Here is a 21,480-nt window from a genome sequence, read left to right as displayed (position 1 = left end):
AAAAGAACCTGACCACTTGTGCAAGGTAGGTGTACAGCACATGGGTACGTCGTTAACTAAATATTAATTCATTTATTCACACCGAAGATAAATGCGTTTCATCTTCTTTTACGGCAGAACTTCCGCGTGAATGAAACGTTTAATCGATTTTACAACAAAATTGTCCAATTGGACGATGACTCAATGAAGAACGTTAAGTAGTTTTGAAAATTCGTTTGAAGTACGCGGCTGATAACGACAAACAGTATAATTGCTCGCTTTATTACTTCTCTGATAAAATAAAACACAGCTTCTACGTATTATTTCACGCTGCCGCTTTGTTGTCAGTGGATTGACGTATTCTTCACTACAAAGAGAATGGAAATAGGCACATCTGTTCGTCGGAAATCAATTTTTAGATTAAATTTCTGTGTCGCTCTTCAGTCTACATAAAATGTCAGTTTATAGAAATAAAATTGCCATACTTTCTCATCAGTTCTATTCGTCAGTTCTCTTANAAGCATTCTTTCGATAGATTGAACGACATGTGCTGGCAACTTTATTTTTAATGATGTCTTGACAGTAATTTTATTGTACATAATCGTACTGGTTCAATCTCATTGTATATTTATGCATGTATTCGGTATCGGTTGATCGTTTGGGAGCTGCTGCTCGGTTAACACACTACCGTTGATAAATTGGAATAAATATTCGTCTAGAAAATGGTCCACAGTGTCGCAGACCGATTTCGACGAACGTAAACAAGCTCTGGTTAATTGGGTTCGACAACGCGTTTCATTTATCGTTCAAGTGTACACAGTCGGCCTCCAATAAATGGCGACTGTCACCGTTGAGAGGGTGAGAAGGGCTCGATGACAGCAGGCGAGAAAATTACCAGGGGAAAAGACAAACTTTAATTAGTACGAAAAGCAAATGGACTTATGCATTTATAGTAAATGATGCGAAGAATGCACGTCGTCACGTGTATGAATTTTATCATTGAAATTTAGATTTCATTTTTCACATCGATATCACGAGTGATAAAAATCTACAGCTTTAATAATAACCAATGAAATCTCATGAATGCATGTAATATCACAAAATATGCATAAATATGTTCTTTTCTTAAATCTCGATTATATGACATCATTCGACAAATTGACATCATGAAAGTTTAATCTTGGACAAAAATCGACGATTTTGATAAGAGAAAGTCGTGAAACGGATGCAGTCGAGCGTGTGTGCGAATACACATCAGAGGTACCGCGCCCTCGTCATTAAAATCGCTATCGATACATAAGTACATCGGGTGAGCAACGGTTTTTATCGGCACGCGTTATCGCGTCCCGGCTGAATCACCGATCGCATCCGTGCTACCGTTCCCGATACCAGCCAACTCTTTATTTATACCGTTTTTCCACGAAAAACCTGTCCACCTTCGATTAGAAACAGATTGATAGCGGTTTTTTTTCTCAAGGTATCGGTCTGAACACTCCAGGAATGCGAGCACTCTTAACAAACAGAGTGACTTACATAGATTCGAATTCTAAATATAGTGAAAATACAGAGGCAAAAGAATTGTCGTATAAAAATGATTACTGCTTTATGCGAATCTTATTGTATCTATTAATTGCAATTCATTACTAAAAAAATTTATCAATAAATACATTACACAATTTTAAGAAATTATCATTTATTTATTAAATATGATCATTACAAGAAACTGGGAATTATTTGATCTCACAGCAGGAAACTAACTTTGAATTAATTGATTGAATTGTTGAATCTCGAGTTTTGTAATATATACTTCGAATCGAATAATTGTATCTTCTTTATCAGTGCATAGGTCAGAGTTAACTGAGTTGAGGATGGATGAAGAATTACTCTGTACGATTTCGAATTGAATACGAATCCCTTAATTAATTTGAGTTTTAAGCACGTTCGTCGTGGGCGATTGGAATCGATTTCGATCGTAGAGAGAATCGGAAGAGAGGCGCGGGCGACACGGGTTTATGCCGGGGAGGTAGTCGGCTCCGGGAACGAAGCGAGAAGGCAGATCAAAGGCGCCGCTATCGGGCGCAAAAGCCGTTTTATGCTCGCGTGTCATTCTTCCTACGTGTGCGTACTCACGATTACCTATAATACCCGTGCGCGTACGTGTTTTCACACAGATACCACCAGTAACAAAGTCGGTACGCCTCTCTCTGCCCTCTGCCCAGTGATATATCGCGCCGGCAGATATACATAACTACGTTTGTACGTATTATTCGATCGTAAATATAAATTCCAACGCGGTTCCGGCGGGGGTGAAACCGGGAAGAAGTCCGACACTGTTCGCCTGCGGATCTCTATGTACGACACACGCATATATATCGAAAATCGAAAGAGTCGTTGCAGAATTTTCTCATATCAAAAGAGCATAATAATGATCAGAATTTAATTATTGTCTGCAATCGAAACCAGGAAGACTGCAAAATATTCTAATTTTCTAATATCGAAAGGAACATCGAAGATGTTCAGTAAATGAAATTGAATTTACAAAGTGATAACTAAAATTGCCGGGAATGCAATCTAATTTCTTCTGTTTGTGAATTGTTCTATTCTATAGAATTCTTGTAACTTTTATCCGAGATTAGATTAGATTGTACAAATGATTGAAGAAAAGAGAAGTTTAGGGCGCAGAAAGCGGAAAATCCCCTTTTAACAGAAATGCGTTTCAATGAGTTCTTTAATCAAGTTCTTACAACATTTTCATTACTATTTATAGACATAAACTGCACAGCGTAGGAACGAATATGAAATACATCAGATCAGTCTAACTCTCTGTAATATTATTCTAAATTCACAGGAAAATTCCTAAAATGCGTAGCACGCAATTCATGATAAATTGTTACTTCAAGAGCCACTTGAGGCACGAGAATCTCAACTAATTGACACTCACATGTCGTGAAACTGTTAAGAGGCCACACAGAAGTACGGCAAAGACATTATCTAGGACCCGGGGCATATGACACCCATGGTTTGGGTCAGCCAGCAGAAGCAGCAACAAGCAGTATCACTGCTTGAGCAGTGGGCATCTGTTCCGTTATTGAGAATAAGCAGACGATTGCATCTTGCCCAGTTAGACGATTCTCGAAGCCGGATGGCGAGAAGAGAGTAATGTACCACTGACAGCTTCTTATCGGGTTCGCGTGAGATTCATAATAAATTGTTTCCCTTATCTAAAACTCCCTGGCTTTCAAACTCCTAATGTCTATCGTTCCCAAACACTTCGACAAAAATTCTCGCTGACTATTTTATATTATCATATGTATTATTGTAATACTTCAATTAGTATATGTATTTATTATTGTAATACTTCAATTAGTATATGTATTTATTATTGTAATACTTCAATTAGTGTATGTATTTATTATTGTAATACTTCAATAGTATTAATTGAATCAGTCGTAAAAATTGTTATATAAAATATTCTACTGACTCTTGTTATAACGTTTGTGATCAGCTGTACATAATACAAACAGACGTCCCAAGTCCTTCTCTTTGTTTCTCATTAACGGTGTCAAGCATAATAGTAGAATCCAGAGCAAACGTGCACCGATCACGAAAGCGTCAGAACAAACGATAAACTCTGGGTAATCATCGGCAAGTAGGAATAATTCCTTGAGGGTCTACGTGTCGGCAGGTCCGGACAGGGGATGAGCCGTGCATGTTTACAGAAACTGTTCGAATTTCGACGCGTTCCGAGTCGCATGAGGTAGCCACAGCCCCCCGGAGTTTCCCTTACTTAAAATTAGACTGTCCTCGCCCTTCCTCGCAGGAAGGTGCTTAACTGCCAGGTAAACATACCCTAAATCACAGAATGGGACGAAAACGGATCTTTGAAAATCGTAAAACTGGGCACGGCTGTACTTCGCGAGCATTTGCCATTGTCACCAACCTTCCCTGCTGCTTCTGTAATAATTGTTAATGTTTTATTCTTATTGCTCCAGTGAGAGCTCCATGAGCTCGGTACGTCTTGATATCGATTTGGATAAAGGCAATAAAGTAAATGCTCTAAACGTAGGTATTAAAAAGTATTACAAAGGGTTTTAACTTCATGGTTTACAATATAATTACAAATTCTACAAGCATCGATTTCCGTTCTTTTCTCCGTTTTACTTTCCGAACCGACCGGACCCTTAAATTTTACAATCACATGGGTTCTCAATTTTCTTCATTCATTCATTCGTTTTCGGTTGTCGTTGACCATTTGCTTACCTGAATATTGTGTCATTTATCGATACAATAGAATAAAAATTCAAATTTAATGCAAATTGCCGATGCAATAAAATAACAATCAATTTTTACTTTTTAATTTTAAGTTATTATTATTGGAATTAGAATTGGAATAGATTGTTATTCTATTGCATCAGCAATTTTTACGTTTTAATTTTAATTTATTGTTATTGGAATTCTTGTATTCGTACTTCTACAATTTTCATTAAATTTCTTAATGAAATCACATACAAAACGCTGGGTGATACTTATTTTGGATCCGGTCTGATTTAAGAGACACTTATTTATTGTTTACCGTACTGCCCGGTACTCGTAAAACTCGCTCCTTAATCAGCCTGGCAGCCAATCAGACGGTCAACATCGAGAGGGATGCTAACGCGTTCTCATAAACGAAAACCTCGATAATGAAAGTTGGACGAAAATTATTACGTGAGGGTGGACCCGAAAATTGTTGTTTACGCTTTGATTAGGACAATTCCTTCCAGCGATTTTCATTTAGAAAATCAATTGCGTTGCACGATAGGAGATAATGAACATAGAACTGAACTCGAACCAATCTGTACTTTGTTATACGTCATTTCTATTTATTTATAAATATTAGTACATTGGACGAATAAATAGAATTATTCAAAAAACAACTTGTAATTAAATAATTATTTATAGTGGCATATGCCATTCGCTTTAAACGAATTTTCGCTAATTCGAGCAGACTCCCTCGTCGCGATCTAATCTCTGATTTCTGCAAAAAAATGTAGAACAACTACCAACGGGACGGGATGCGAGAAGGCCGTGGGGAAAGGGATTGTTTCGAGGGACGCGACAAAGGACACTCCGCCCGGAAACTTAGCTATCCGCCTATCTCGCAGGTAATTCCCGCAAAATGTTTAGCATACAAAGACAAATATAATGGCCTCCCGAGATGAGGTCGCGAGCCCCTCGGGCGAGGTTGGTTAATCCAGTTTCAAGCTCCATCAGGCCAGACGCATCATCCCCCGTTCCCATCACTGTTCTCTTGCCTTTGTACACCGCCTATCGTTAATCTTTCTGTATGCATCTTCCTCAGTTATTTTCAGTTCATTCAAATATTCCCATAATTATGTATAAACGTTTTAATCCTGAATACTGTTTAAATTATTCCATTAGCAGTAAACAGCGTACATTTAAATTAATGAAATGTATGAAATGATACTTAGACCATCGTTTTATGAATTCAATTTCTTGTCATTTCTCCTTCTGAGTCTTTTTTCTCTGTTAGTTTTTAAACCTGTCTCAACTTTCTCCAGAAAAAAGATAACACCTTCAGCGACGATACTATCACTGATAAAGCACATAGGAACACATTGACTCATTTTCAGTCGAAATATATTGCAAATTTTGATAACGTGTGGACTTGAGAAATTCGATTAGATTTATAAATCCTTATATTACATTCGATTGAATTATCCTTTGATCGAATCTCTTTCCATGAAACTGAAACAGTTGATTTGAAAAGAGGACGAAAATATTGCGATCGTAACTTCAGATTAAATTACAAGGAGCACTTCTTAAATCCTTCTTGTTGCGAGTTCCCACGCATTCTCGTGCAGGTCGCCGCAGGAATCGAATTACGGACATGGGAAAGCGAGTCCCTTTTTGGAGGACTTCTTTTCTTTGCTGATAACGATCCTTGTTCTCGTCATGCCAATTAAACGACGCGCAATTTGTTTGGACCACACGCGTGTTTCTTCTCAAAGGACCTTTGAAACCATACAATGCTTAATAGTGTTTCCACGTTTTAAATTGCATCATGGTATTCAGTCCGTCTCGTTTTTCATTTTAGTAAATTAAAATTCAGGGAAATACTGTTACGTAGAAAATGAAAAGGTGTTACTCGAGGAATCTAGTCTATTATCCTGAAACTCGTTCATTAAATTCTCTCGACTCTTGAAACTGGAAGTTGTTGCTTTAGCCGTGTGCAATTCCCTTGAAATCGGTTTACGCGTACGGATTTCGCAGAACTATGGAATTCCCGCGAGTTCCTCGAGCCGAGAATATTTACCAGTAAAATATTCAATATTATCTTTAGTTGAAGTCAAACTGGTAGAGTTCCCGTTGAAAGTCAACGGGAAATCAAATTTGTCTAAGTCGCCCCGAAAATCCTCCATCCTACAGTAATTTTCATTTTCGTCGTCAGGTACCGATTTTCCTCACTTCTTACCTCGTTTTCTCTTCTCCTCCCTTTCGGCACGAGCCAGGGGTAACTGGCGTCACAATCGACATGTTTTATGTTTTTACTGCCGAACGGGGATAGTAGAGGTGAAAACACTTTTTTGGAGACAAAAGTCTCCTGGGGCGAATGTTTTTCAAAAATATTCTGGATGTTATACATTCATAAACTTTCTATATAGCTCGATTCGTATCACACTTCTTTCATTTATTTATATTGCAAATTTTGATAACGTGTGGACTTGAGAAATTCGATTAGATTTATAAATCCTTATATTACATTCGATTGAATTATCCTTTGATCGAATCTCTTTCCATGAAACTGAAACAGTTGATTTGAAAAGAGGACGAAAATATTGCGATCGTAACTTCAGATTAAATTACAAGGAGCACTTCTTAAATCCTTCTTGTTGCGAGTTCCCACGCATTCTCGTGCAGGTCGCCGCAGGAATCGAATTACGGACATGGGAAAGCGAGTCCCTTTTTGGAGGACTTCTTTTCTTTGCTGATAACGATCCTTGTTCTCGTCATGCCAATTAAACGACGCGCAATTTGTTTGGACCACACGCGTGTTTCTTCTCAAAGGACCTTTGAAACCATACAATGCTTAATAGTGTTTCCACGTTTTAAATTGCATCATGGTATTCAGTCCGTCTCGTTTTTCATTTTAGTAAATTAAAATTCAGGGAAATACTGTTACGTAGAAAATGAAAAGGTGTTACTCGAGGAATCTAGTCTATTATCCTGAAACTCGTTCATTAAATTCTCTCGACTCTTGAAACTGGAAGTTGTTGCTTTAGCCGTGTGCAATTCCCTTGAAATCGGTTTACGCGTACGGATTTCGCAGAACTATGGAATTCCCGCGAGTTCCTCGAGCCGAGAATATTTACCAGTAAAATATTCAATATTATCTTTAGTTGAAGTCAAACTGGTAGAGTTCCCGTTGAAAGTCAACGGGAAATCAAATTTGTCTAAGTCGCCCCGAAAATCCTCCATCCTACAGTAATTTTCATTTTCGTCGTCAGGTACCGATTTTCCTCACTTCTTACCTCGTTTTCTCTTCTCCTCCCTTTCGGCACGAGCCAGGGGTAACTGGCGTCACAATCGACATGTTTTATGTTTTTACTGCCGAACGGGGATAGTAGAGGTGAAAACACTTTTTTGGAGACAAAAGTCTCCTGGGGCGAATGTTTTTCAAAAATATTCTGGATGTTATACATTCATAAACTTTCTATATAGCTCGATTCGTATCACACTTCTTTCATTTATATCAATTGTTACAATCATTGCGCGTGCGTGTGAGCATTAGGAATGCGAGGATTCGGTGTAATGTACGCACAGGTAGTCAGTGAGTAAGAACAAGAGATAGATAGAGTGTGGTAGTGAAGAGTCACGGCGAGATATAGCGAGCGAGAGAATAATCAGAGCAATCCCTTTGGAACGTTAGCCTTAAACCTTAATTAGTGTACTAATAATTATTATAATAAACTCATATTATTAACGCCCTCAACAAAACTGCAACACAATCATATATGTTTCTCCATTTTGTTTAACGAGACACCCTCGAAGAACGAATATCGCGGTGCGCATTAAATTCGGTTTGTCAGCTGATATTTTACAAGGTAGCCCGTTACGATTGCTCCAGTCGTAAAAATAATAAACATAAATGCATAAAATGCTTTGTTAGTAGAATAAGGAGTAAAAACCCCGGTACTAAATCCCTGACTAAACTGCCTACCGTCTTACTAAGCTCTATATTTACTTAGTCCCGTCTCAAAACATTGTCACTATTACGAAAGTATATAAAAGTTGCCTGCTGAAAGTTCTCTCCACGCTTTAACATCTACAGCTTTCTGCTTGAAGTAGTGAAGGACACGATTTTTCCTTTTAGAAATAAACTTGCGCCGGCCTATTTCTTTGAGAGCGGTTCAATTTTTCGTTTCCACGATTTAGTGCACCCCCAATCCCGAACGACAGCCTAAACAATATCTTTGAATCGTAAAGTGTAGATGTAGATATATAGTTATAGATAAATGTCATTGTCTAGACGCCAATGACGCTAACATCGCCGTTACCATGGAGATACGCGAACGCGGGCACGGACGCTACATGAAGAGAACGCCACTAGTTGCTCCTAGAAAATGGCTGACATCTCGGATACCCCTTCCGTCTTCTGACACAAAATACCGCAAGTAAAATTTTTTCCGCACGGCTCGCTTCCCCTCTTTTTCGTCGTATTTCGAACCCCACTACTATTCTCTTCATGCGCTTTCGCTGACCATGCCCAACCAGGGTGCGCATAATTTTTCCCTCACGGCTCACTTCCCCTCTTTTTCGCCCGTATTTCGAGCCCCACTTCTATTCCTCTCATGCGCCTTCGCTGACCATGCCTAGCATACCCCCATTAAGTACCAGACCCCACCATGGTCGCGTCGTCCTCACTTTCCGGCAGAGGGAAAAATTATGCGATCCCTGTGCCCAGCATACCCCCATCAAGTACCAGACCCCACCATGGTCGCGTCGTCCTCACTTTCCGGCCGAGGGAAAAATTATGCGATCCCTGCTCCGTCCTTCAGGTCCATGGTATCCCTCAGTATCCCCGTTTCGGCACTCCACGTACCCCAAATTGTTAGTTAAGTTTTAAACTAACGCTTGCTCTTTATAAAATAAAATTCAGGGTATGGGATAATGTATACCTGACTTCGAAAGATCGGTCAAATAGCCTTCATTAGTTTTGGTCTCTTTTATTGGTGTCCATTAACTTTTACTACCCTCAAAGAATCTTTCTCCCAAAATCCTATAGCGTTATTTTTAAAATGTCTATTCCGTTAGTAGACCTTTATTACCAGGTAATCCCATAAAACATATGACTACGTTAAACACAACATACACATTTTACAGGTAAAATACCAATCCCACAGTTATCATAATTTTAAGTTTCTGAAAGTTACGTAAATTTATGTATAATCGCAAATCTCAATACTTGGTTCGTTTTCTGAATTGAATTTTCATGTAGGAATTGAGAAATTATGCAAATGAATAGCGACGGTGTTCTACGTTCTAAGGTGACTTTTTCTAATGATCATCGAAACGCTGAAATAAATAAATTTGATTTTTCAGTAAAATACTTATTATTACGTATTATATTTTAAATTAATATATGTACATACATATAGTAAGCCAACATTATTTTATCCACTTTATACACCTCTTGTTCTTCGTTTATAATGTACGCCTATACGTTTAAGAAATTTAATTAACGTTCCCTAATCAATTAGCATTAATTGGCTGATACAATTTTTAAACGAAAAATGTTCCTTGATGTACTTTTGTCCGATCATTCCTTTCCCGTCGATATTATAATGCGGGAAAGAACGATTTGTATATTCTCAGGTTTTAGTTACCAAAATAACGAGACTCAACAATCCAATTCGTGCAATTGGTATTAAAGACGCTGATGTCGCGAACTCAATCGAATGAAATAAATATGTTAAATATTGTTTCGTAAAAAATAGCCTATGGGATACTTAATCTAAAATTACTGTTTAATTTTAAATTATACGACGTTGCTCGGCAAAGTTGCTGGTTCCTTTGAATCGAATCAAAGAAGCTGTGAAATACAAAAATAAAATGATCTAATTTCGTTTATGCAATTAATCGTTCAAACAGTTTCATGAAGTAATGAGATACAAACGAAAGGTGAAATTCTAAGAAGGATAATTTGCGTAAGAAGAAACTACGTACTTTAACGAGTTAAGTCTTCAACGAGGAAAAGAAGAAAGACAGAACTCGTTTCATTAGGAAAAGAGACCAAAGGGCAGAATTTATTGTACAACGCGGTCTGTTTCGACTTGGACGGACATCGTTAAATCTGCAACGGAGAAGAGAGAAAAAAAAAGTAAGAGAAAAAAAAGAGGAGAGAACGATTTCGCGTATCGTGTATTTCGATCGTTTTTGTTTCTTGTTTCCTTCTGTTTTTAAATAAAAACTTACTTCAACTAGTGTCAGTCAAAACGATAATCTTAAATCTTAAACAATGTACATTGTTACAACAACATTATTATACAATTATTATTAATACAATTCAACGCCTGTGTGCTTATTTGTTTGTCGCTTTTTTCCTTATCGCGTGAAGCATTTTCCATTTGAAGAACGAGCGATTTACATTTTCTTTACTTCGTTAATAAACATAAATTTTATAGTTCATATATAAATATATATATATGTATGTATATCGTTATACATATGCAGGATGAGTTAATGAATATTTCAACGCAAATCAATTTCATTAGATTTCAAACACGTTTTCGCAATAAAAACAATAATTAATTGTTACATAATTTTATTCAGTCGTCCAGCACATGTATAAACCAGCTTAATCGAGAAATTCTGTCATTAAACATTACTTTAAAATTCGTAAACTTCCTTCGTAAAGGATAACACACACGTGTTTAAAACAATTTCAGAACAGCTTTCCAAACTTTATCTTAAGGATGTATTGGCTATACAGTCAACTACAAAAGGTTTATGCACTTTAGAAACTCATTTTTTAAAAAGAAATCANTAACTATTTATTATTAGCATTGTTCTTCCGACGTCTGATTTCTTTTTAATTATAGGAAATGCGTTTTTCTAAGGTAAATAAACTTTTGGGATTGACTGTATAGCCAATACATCCTTAAAATTGAAACGAAATTTATTGATAAGAAAACGAGAGCTAGTAAAAAGAAACGATTTCCTTTTCTCAAAAAGAAAGTAGGCGAGGACAGAACTTCTCGATTCAGTATCTCTTCGCGCGCACGTACAATAAAAAAAGTCTCTGAATGGTACTTTCAATTATTTTAACTCCGTATAATATGCATTGTATATAAATATAGATAAAGCATGTGGACACGAATATTACGCACACTTTATTAATACTTCGTCCTGCTCATATTATATAAAGATTAAAAAGGAAAAGACAACGACATTGAAAGTAATTAGGAAGAGACTCTTTTTACCGCTTAACTCGTATTAATTAGGTAACGCGTATTAAGTATGTATATATACACGATATGATTATAATTCACGACCGAGGCTCTAATTATACTTAAAATTTATGCGAGGAAAACTGTTATACCGTTTTAAAATCGAACTGATATATCGCCGAGGAACATTCTCAGCAACAATCTTCGTTTCAAGACTGATCTATCAATTAATTAGTTTTTAATCGTCGAACTTTCTCGTTCTAGTTTCGTATCCTTTACAGTATACCCTGTAAATGCGAATCAGTGTGACCGTGTCTGCGTACCTTCGGATACGCGCGCATGCATTAATTATATTTACAACAGCGTGATAACAAATTATAGTGAGATGTATCAAGGTAATTCATCGATTAGACCGCGAAATTCTTTGCGTTTACAAATGGGACTTGAATTTACAAAATGCAAGTAAAACGCATTGTAAAAAATATGTATAAAGTGTACGTCCAAGATTAAACGACTGTAGTACATGGGAAATAAAATACATAACGTCGATTGTACTATTAGAAAATTTGATGTACGCGCAGTTTCACGGCCTATTTATAAATTGATACGAGGAGAAGCTTAATATATAGAACGTTCATGTAATTTGCGAATGACGCGTTTATCTTTGATACGTAGTTGTTGTTCTTCTTGAACATTTTCTGTCGGACCAACATTGGCGAACGACGTTTCATGGTTTAAACAAAATAATGACTCAGGGATTATTCTCTATTCATGAAAATCATTATTGTGATCCATAAAAGAGGAAAAGGCGTTCTTATAAAAAGATTAAAAACGATCTTCATCGCAATAAAATATCGTGTCTCGTATTTGGCTAGAACTTTCGTTGGCAAGGTCCGACCAATGTTAGAACGATTCGTCGATTAGGCCAAATAGAACGCGCGATGTACACATGTATCATTGCGATCGCTCATCGCACCGGATCCGATAATTAAATTCCCAAGCGCTTGCGAAGTGAATCCGTTCACGTTAACGTCATTGAAGAATCGTCCGTAAGATAATGTATCACGTCAAGCAAATTTATATTTAAAAGAATATATCCTTCCTCGTCCAATAAAATTTCATATGCATAGATGTATGCATCTTGGTTGCTTTAACGTTCAAGTTTTAATATCAGAACAAAATCTGTCACTTATTTCCAATTCGACTTGATTTCTCATCGGGTACTGATTATTCGATGCCCAACATTAATTCGAAATGGGATATTCAATTCTGTTTAAGCTTCGCAAAATCGATCTCGGCGTAATTGAAGCCTTCTTGCGAAGCCGGTGACACCGGTGCGGTGTTCCCGAACTCGGGTAGATCGAGGCTGGCGTAATGCAACGCTTCCACGTTGGACTCTTTTTCTAACGGGCTAGGAGTGGCGGTTGGCGTCGGGGTAGGCGTCTCCTCTAATTTTGGTGACACCGATCGTTTCTCTAGGGTAGCTGGCTTGAAACCGGATAAAGTAGGACTGGTATTCGGAGACGCGGTGATTAATCGCGGTTTCGACAAGCTCAAGTCGGCGAATTTCTTCGTGACCGCGTTTAAAAGGCTATCTGGCGAGGCTAAAGAGTTATTGGATATTAACCGGTTGACTTGATTATCCTTCCCGGGACTAGACGGTCTATCGTTGATCAATTTCGCGGTCCTCGACTCTGTTAACGCGTTAGAACTAATCGGGTTGGCTCTATTCGTGGAATCCAAGATATGATTGTTGCCGACTTTTGATTCAGAGGATTCAGCGTTGTTCTGATGGGTAAAGGATTTTTCGGGTGATTGCGGACTGTTTAAGGAGAACGGGAAGATGGTCGCGGAGGAGCCCGTGGGAGTCGCTCGTGGAGGAGATGCCGGCGTGCTCGCCAGACTCTCAGATTCCGGGCTCCCGTTCAGCGGTAGGAAACTGGGAGCCTTTATTGGCTTGTTTCCGGCATGGATCGCGATGGGTTGCGAGCGCAATTTCTCTTTTCGACTATCGGTCCGCGTGACTATTTTCCGGTTATTCCGGTGGCTCATGTTCATGTTTATGTAATCTTGTTCTAGGCTCGTTCGTGACTTGAAATTCATGTCGACGTAGTCGGGCGGCGGTCGTCGCGGGAGATCCACCGGGGCTGTTCTCGTGGCTCCTGAGACAGAAATGATATTTCGTTGTTATTAAAAATTAGACACTCGATAAATCGGTTTGTAGAAATATTTGAAAGGCCGAAAGAAAGTATAGTAAAATAAATGATTGGAAACAAAGAATGTTGCACATATTTAAAAAAATTTTGTTACCTGGCGGTCCGTTCGATTGCACACACTCCTCTTGCATCGGCGAGGATATTTGCTTGGGGCTCGGGTCGGATTGCGACCAATCCTCTATCACCCCGTCCATTCTCATGTAAGAACCTTCCGCCTCCTCCACCGGTTTCAAGGTCGTAATCACGGGTTTATGCGCGGAAGCGGCGGAGGACGAGGACGAGACGTGAGCATGACTATGATTCTGATTGGCAGTGATCGTATTGTTATTGTTGTTACGATTGATCTGCAAATAATCGTTTCAACAAAGGTGTTAGAAATGAAGGTGCGGTCAGCGTTAAGGGCTGATTCATATAAAAATAGAATAGTCACTCGTAACGAATTATTATTAGAGATCTCAGCTTTAGTTTATTAAAGGGACAAGTGTAACGGATGACGTATAAAAATTACTTATTTGACATAAAATCAAACATGATCGTACAATTGCAACTTGCCCGGGAGCTTTAATTAGCATGCAAAATGTTGAGTAAATTTTGATGTGAAGTAGAAGGTACCTTATTAATGCGGCTCATGTCGACGTAACCGGCAGTGGTCGACGACGGAGGTTGCCCCGGCGACATGTCAACGTAGGAACTGGTGTCGGTGGCAGTAGAGTACGAGTGCGATTGCGACTGGGAATAAGACGACAATGGGGAATTGAAGATATTAGGCTTCGTAAAGTCCAACTCCATCAGATCCTCCATTCGTTCCGAGTTCACGGAGCAACCCGAATTGTGGCCCCAAGAGCTCGATAGTAAAGGAGCCGAGTTCGACTTGTTGCCACTCGAGCTTTCAACGGGTAACGGATTGGCCATCACGTTTGCTAATCTACCGATATCAGGCCTCTTTGATCTGCTACCAACGGAGAACGCTCGCACCCTACTGGCTTCTTTCTGAGCGATATCCAATCTGCATACAAAATCAAATACAGTAATTACTCAATCAGCACTCGATATGAAATATTAAACAGAGGTTTGCGTAAAATCCGCAGTCTAATAATAAAATTACGAACCTGTTCTTGCGATGCCTGTTGACGGGTTCCGGCCGAGACCCAATTGAGTAAGCTCTCGCGGGTCGAGCTTGCAGATCCTCTCCAGGCGGTAGGTAACTCATCACCTTGTCCAGGTGATATTCAGAGAAACGTAAATCTGTGCTGGGTGTACCGGAAGTGACGGAGCAGCTACTGCCACCGTGGGAGAGGTCGTCGGGGAAGTGTCCGTTGTGGTTATGGGAGGGGTCCATATCCACGTATCCGTTGTTTCCAATAGGCGCCATAGGTACGTAACCTTCGGACAAGGTGTTGGATTCCTCGATGAGGGAGGAGGCTCGGGAATGCGAGTGACCCGTACCCGAGTTCATCGGCATGTAGGCTCCGCTTCGGCCCGGACTCGATCCGCACGGGCTGCACATCTCCATGTAGGAACTTTGCTGTGAACACAATAAATAAATAAATAAATTCAACAAATAATAAACGTTATATGAATCACTTCTACTAACGAATTATTGTAAAAATTATTTATAGAAAATGTGGTATCAATTAGTACATCCATCATTGTACCAACGATTACAAGAAATATTCTATTAATTTTAATATTTATAGCCGATGTATAATGGAAGTGGATTAATCGTGTCTTTCGAACATCCGCTGTGTAACAGATTCATGTGATTAAACTTGTGATCTACGTTTACTCTGATTCATCCACGAAATTATAGGAACGTCTAATACTCCTTATCGAAGCGGAGTTATTTATAACAGAAAATTCTCTCGAGAGCGTATGAACCAAGGAAATGTTGTCAGCCGGTGCCAAAATATGAACTGGCGTACTAAGAATAGTCGGTACTGACTCATAATAATCGTTCGATTCATTCACTCGGTTTGTACTAATTGCAGCAAGTAATGTACCAACCAGAGGGCCGACCCACCTGCGAAGGAGAATGCGACTTAAAATTCGGCGAGTACTTCTGATGCGACAAACGTGATATCGACCAGGGCGCATAGTCGTCGCCATTCTCCTCCAGTATGACAGGCTCTTCGGGTGTTAATGAGTGTCCGTAACGCGATATGGTTCCTTCCTCCAGCGCGTTCTCGCCGCCGTCGTCCATGGAAAGAGAGGAACCGGCTGAGTCCGTAGAATAGGCACCGGAGGTAGGGCTCATGGGCGTCGAGGTGACCGGCGGCGAGTAGGAAAGACCTCGGGCGTACATGGAGTGCGGTCTCAGCGCGGAGACGAAGTGCGTGCTCCTCGGATGACTCAATATCGACGAGGGATGACTCTCGCTGGTGGTGCGAGCCCTCGAGGGTAAACTATCGCATCTGTCGCGTCCGTTCGCGCCTAGAAACGTTTTCAATTAAGTATATTGCAAGGTATGTAAACGGATTCGTAAAGAAGCCTTCCTCCTCCCAGCAGAGAAACGGTTAGTCAGATCTGTATTATAATATTTATACATATTAAGTAAATTGTTATTGGTTAAGACATATAAATACATGTAGTGTATATATATATATTATGAGCTAAGCAGCGTAGAATTATGGAGTTAGATGGGATTGGTACGGTGGCAAACATAATAAATAATGTTGAAACATATATTCGCCACTGGACGTACATATATCGATGCGAGTGTTAAAGGAAATTAAAGAAAATCAATGGGGCAATCGTTGAAAGATATCGCATTCGATGACGGAAGGTGAAACTTAAGAGAGTGTAGTATCGTTAAGATGAAATGACTTGTTCGTTTTTACGAAATATGATCGTGCAAGTTGATCGCATGCGAGTAGAATAAAACACTGCATATCCACGGCAACGCGATGGTTTCAGCGCAAGGATAATATCATTTCGAACTCTCCCATATAGAGGAAACCCAGAGAACAACGAGGCAGAAAGGTAAAGGTAAAGACACTGAGATGACAAAGATAATATCTCTTGCTTGTTATCTCGGTATGACGAACGAAAAATACATACAGCGTAAAACCGATCGTTTAGATGACTGTATTTGATTGATAAGAACGGCAGCTAAGGGCAGCGACAAGGTTCTCTGATGGGATATTGTCGCGGTTGTGGTTGTGGTGGTGGTCACGGTAGCGGTCGTTGTGACGGTAATAGTGGTGCTAGTGGTGGTGGTGGTGGCTGTTGTACTTGTGCTTATCGTTGTCGTGACGTTGTGAACGGTTTGGGAATTATTGACGGAATGGGGATGACTCGCTACCGAATGACGACGTCTAGTGGTAGTGGCACAGTTGTTATTAGTAGTAGTCGAGGCAATCATTCCAGCAGTCCCAGACCTGGTACCACCAGCAGCTGCAAACCACACAGCTCTCACTGTCACTTTTCCGTATTTCCCATTTTCTCGATGCTACGCGACGCGAATTCCAAACGTTTCGGACTTAGCCAAAGACAACAGATATAGCGTATTCTCGTGACCGGGCTAGGTAATCTAACCCGTTTCGAGCAGCCCTTCGATGCCCGTGCGCGTATGAGAAATAATAAGCATACAACTACAATTACAACAGAAAACAGACCCGTGGCCGTAACGGAAGAAGAGGTACTGTGAGTCTGATTAGACTGCTCTTCCCGTTCCCGTACTGGATCCACCCGCTCCTCTTGCGTCCTGTGCTCCTCTGGAATTTCACCAGCAACCCATATACACGAATTGTTAATCGTCAAATAAGCTGAGCTTCTTTTCAATTGTTTTTTTACGCGTCGTTCGCGCTTTGTGAAAGGCGTATAACAAGTGCAATTGTGATTGGTGTAAGAAGAAAACAAGGCAGAAGTTTCGTGTACAATATAACTTACACACGGGCTTTAGATTATTATTATGTGCGTGAAGTGACCTTTGTACAAGAGTGTTTCGGAATAATAATGTGATATTATATCATTAATCAAAGTATTATTTACATTACTAGACCAGAGTGAGTCATATAAACTTTTCAGGTTTCTATATGAAGCACTTGACTCACTCTGTACATGTATATATGTACATCTTGGTGATAAATCACAAGTGATATTATAGTCGAATGCGGGCCAATCGTCTATCTAGTTCAAAGAGTCAAGACTCACCCAATGGCGAATTATGGAATTTTTGTCCAGCATGACGATGCTGGAGAACGAAGATCGGCTTGCTGGCCTCGGTAGCGGACGAACTTCGCATTCTCTGACGAGGTCCTACGTCATCCTTGTTGCTATTGCTGCTGGAGTTGCTCATGGCGTTCATTATAGCTGCGTGCATGTTGTGTGCGATGTTGTTGTCCTCCGCCTCCATCCAGAGTTCGCCGCCGCCGGTTACCGCGGAACGGCCAACCTCCATGTAGAAAATCCGATCCATGTACCCACATCGTCTGATGCAAATTAGCTGCGGAAGAATAATGCGTTAGATAAACAAACTGAGATTCTTGTGGACTGTCCACTGTAAAAGAGGCTTACAGGAAATTCTGTGGAATCTGAATTATCCTTCGCACCAATTTTTACTAGGCTCAGCGTACGATCGGTTAAACATAGACGATAGGGTCCGTGAATGTTCCTCCGTTCTCCCAATCCCTTCTTTTGCATCGTGACCTGCCACACGTGTTCTGAAATAAATAAATGAAAAAAGAATTGGAAAAATTCCAAGTTCTATTATAATCTTGATTAAAAAACTGTTGACCATGAGCCTGAGCGGCGAGTAAACAAATCCACGTATGAAGTTCGCGATCCACGACAACATCGAACGATATTCTGAAAATTAAAATTCTAATTAAAACCGATGAATTACCGAAAATAGGTCGAGGTTGCTCCCCGTCGGCCACGTCCCCGCTCTGGAGCAAAAGCATCGCCTTCAGCCATTCGTCCAATTCCTTCTCGCTCTCGAGAATCAAGCAGAAACACTCGTCCTTTGTGTACAGCGCGATAACGTGCTTGTGCTTGGTGTCGACGCGTTTGTTGATGTTGAAACAACTGTCGAGCAGTATGCTCCGTTTCGGCGGCTGCTTGTTCTCGTACTTCTTCTTACTGTCGTAGTACTCGAGGCACGCGGGGAACCCGGGCGCCTCACCGCGCAGAACGAAGAATTTTTTCTTCTGCGTTTTCAGTTTCTTCACGTGACCGCACAAGACAACGGGACCTCCCGATGGGGAGACCAAACCCCTGCCGGAAGACATAGTCGAATCTTGTGATATCAGTTACAATCACATGATACCCGTCCGATTACAGCTCGTAATGCAACGTTTTCGAATTCGGGTGTGCGCGGTTTCACTCGACATTTCAATTCATCTTCTCAACAAAAAACGATCAATTCGCGACGCGCAGTACGCGAACACGTTGCCGCGATAGTTCATTGTTTCGCCTTCCCATTCCCCTCGATTATTTCAACGGCCGTTCCGTTCCATCCCGCGTTCCAAGTTGAATTCGAATCGAAGATTATTGTGAATCGGTGGACGTCGATATCGTTGATGACGGCCGAACCACGTGTCGGGGGTAAATAAGCAATGACACGCTACCCCCACGACGGAGTCAAAGGCGTCGCATGGAGAGAATCTGTGTCATCGATCAACCGCGTTGCTTCGAAACTGGAAAACTGGGAAATCCCACGGCGCCGGCTTTCCTCGTATATCGTTTCAAGGAAACATCGTTCCAAAAACGATTAGCTCATCCCGTGGTTTTCGGTGCCAATCTTTCTCGAAGGTCCTTCTACGCTAACAAAGAATCCGTGTCATCGATCACCCACGTTGCTCCGAGGTTAGAAAGCCAGGAAAGGATAAACACTCGCGTCTCCATTAATTCCCATGAAGAATCCGTCGAGTGCAGATATTTAACTTGCCACGAAGGCGGTCTTCCTCCCGAATTCCACCTGTCACGCAGTTATCGTAAACTTCGTCCGCCCTGAATCGCGTGGTTAACCAATTACTTTGAATCGCACGCACTCCCGAATATCGAGGGTAACATCGTAAGGTTCCCATTCACGATCAGGTTTGTTACCAGACTCCGAGGAAGTTCGAAAACATCGGAGACGAGGCTCGTGCACCTGTTTATCGCGTAACGTTGAATAATACGATTTACTGCGTGGTCCACAATGGTTGGCGGGTATGCACTTACACACTGGAGTAACGCGTTCGTGTGTATACGACGGCGACCACACGCGCGCAGCGGACGTTCACGTGTATCGCACACGCACGTACAGGCGAGCGAGAACGCGCGCGCGCTCCCGCTCGTTCACGAGTAGGTACGGCCAGGAGGAAATGTAACGTCGAGGAAAAAAAGAGAGGGACGCGTTGCAGGTGGGTGGTTGAACCCCCGTTATCACCGTTGGCGAAAGCGCTTTACGAACGCGGCCTGGTTTCCGTCTAAATAGGCTATTGTCAAGGGCGGAACGATTTTTTCATGCGCAATAGGTGGTAGGCACATGAAAACAACATTCCAGGTCGATGTGAGAGAACGCGTTCTCCTCTTCCCACACCCCTTCTCCTTCCTTCCTTTCTTTTCTTCCACGTATGTATGCGCGCGTGTATGCGTGTATTCTACTTCGCGGAAACACGATGACGAAGGTTCACCGACGCGCATGGGGCGGTTAACAACACCGTGGCAGCGTGCACGAGGTGTCCCCGCACGCTGACCCTCGATCCGTTCACGTCGATCGCATCCCGGGGTGAAAAATATATTTGGCTCTCCTTCTATCCAACATCCCTCTACTCTCTCGTTTGGTTCGCGGGCCGCGTGTGCCGTACGACAAATACCGCGTCACTCATCCGTTTAATCGCGAACTTGGTTCTTTCTTCTTTCTCTTCTCCCGATAACGCAGTTAACAGATCACCACGACGTATACGTACACGCGGACCGTCTTCACCTCTCCGCCTTTGCTTCCGCGGCGGACGCGAAAAACGAGAAACCCGACGACGAACGCGCGGCCGCGTATTTCCGCGAAAACACTTCTGTTTTCCCGACCGTCGTCGCACGCCTAGACAGCTAAATAGGCGCTCATGTCCATCTTGTAAAGGTCATGTGTATGGTATAAGCTCTCCGCAGTTGTAAACAAGATGTACGCAGGCGCTAAAACCGCTCGAATGGCGGCGCGGCGGCGGCGACGGCGACTCGATACGCGATACGCCACGACCGTAAATACACGCGTACGCGCCTACACGTACATGCATACGTATTTAAGTACTTACACACGGCGTCCCCCCTCGCGACCAGTGGCGTAACAACTCCGTCCTAAACCTAAACACCGCATTGCGGCGGTTGCCGAATATCCTTTCGGACTTCCGATTCTGAAGGCACATCGCGTTCCGCTCTCTCCGAGAAACGGTGGTTGATCAAACTCACTTTATCCTCGACGATGATCGCTAGCTGATTCCCAGTGAAGTCATTTATCTCCATGACGACCTGCTACCTTGCAATGAGGTCGTTAATCCTTTATGACGTTTGGATTAACTACGAAAATTCTTCCTTATTTACAATTAAAAGTTAATACTTTTGCACGATGTACTCGTCGTAACAATTTATCAGTTACAGAACGTATCGACGAATAACTGGGATTATAAATTTTGTTACGCCATTGCTTCCTTTAATGTCTCGTGCTATATAGATCGATTGTAATATAAAGCGAACACATATAGATACGTGCGAGTACTTTCGAGTCAAGGTGGACAACTACGGATGGAATACGCGGCGCATTTCGCTTCGGCTTCGAGTATCGGATCCTCATCGACAGAGTCGCGTTCCAAGTAATACTTCCATCGCTAATCGGACGTAGTGCCGCAGAAAACATAGTG

General features: G+C 41.2%; 1 protein-coding gene across 3 annotated transcripts; it reads right to left on the bottom strand.

Moving 5' to 3' along the window:
- Positions 1–11,140: 11,140 nt before the first annotated feature.
- chico (insulin receptor substrate 1 chico) lies at positions 11,141–21,407 on the bottom strand. Of its 3 annotated transcripts, XM_018021686.2 has the most exons (10): positions 18,489–21,407; positions 18,161–18,306; positions 17,798–18,089; positions 17,260–17,358; positions 16,703–17,038; positions 15,666–16,075; positions 14,755–15,170; positions 14,258–14,651; positions 13,740–13,989; positions 11,141–13,591 (listed from the first exon to the last, which is right to left on the bottom strand). In XM_018021686.2, exons 1-10 carry the CDS (start codon positions 18,871–18,873, stop codon positions 12,693–12,695), a joined length of 3,627 nt encoding a protein of 1,208 aa, XP_017877175.1. In that variant the 5' UTR covers positions 18,874–21,407; the 3' UTR covers positions 11,141–12,692. The 3 variants fall into 3 exon arrangements, with proteins under 3 accessions (XP_017877175.1, XP_017877177.1, XP_017877178.1); XM_018021688.2 differs by lacking the exon at positions 16,703–17,038 and having other exon boundaries at positions 18,489–20,856; XM_018021689.2 differs by lacking the exons at positions 16,703–17,038; positions 17,260–17,358 and having other exon boundaries at positions 18,489–20,850.
- Positions 21,408–21,480: the final 73 nt, after the last annotated feature.

The sequence above is a fragment of the Ceratina calcarata genome, unplaced genomic scaffold (assembly GCF_001652005.2).
Source record: "Ceratina calcarata isolate Rehan_Ccalc_2016 unplaced genomic scaffold, ASM165200v1 scaffold259.2, whole genome shotgun sequence".
In the NCBI taxonomy this organism is placed as follows: domain Eukaryota; kingdom Metazoa; phylum Arthropoda; class Insecta; order Hymenoptera; family Apidae; genus Ceratina; species Ceratina calcarata.
This window is presented reverse-complemented; position numbering and strand designations above follow the sequence as displayed.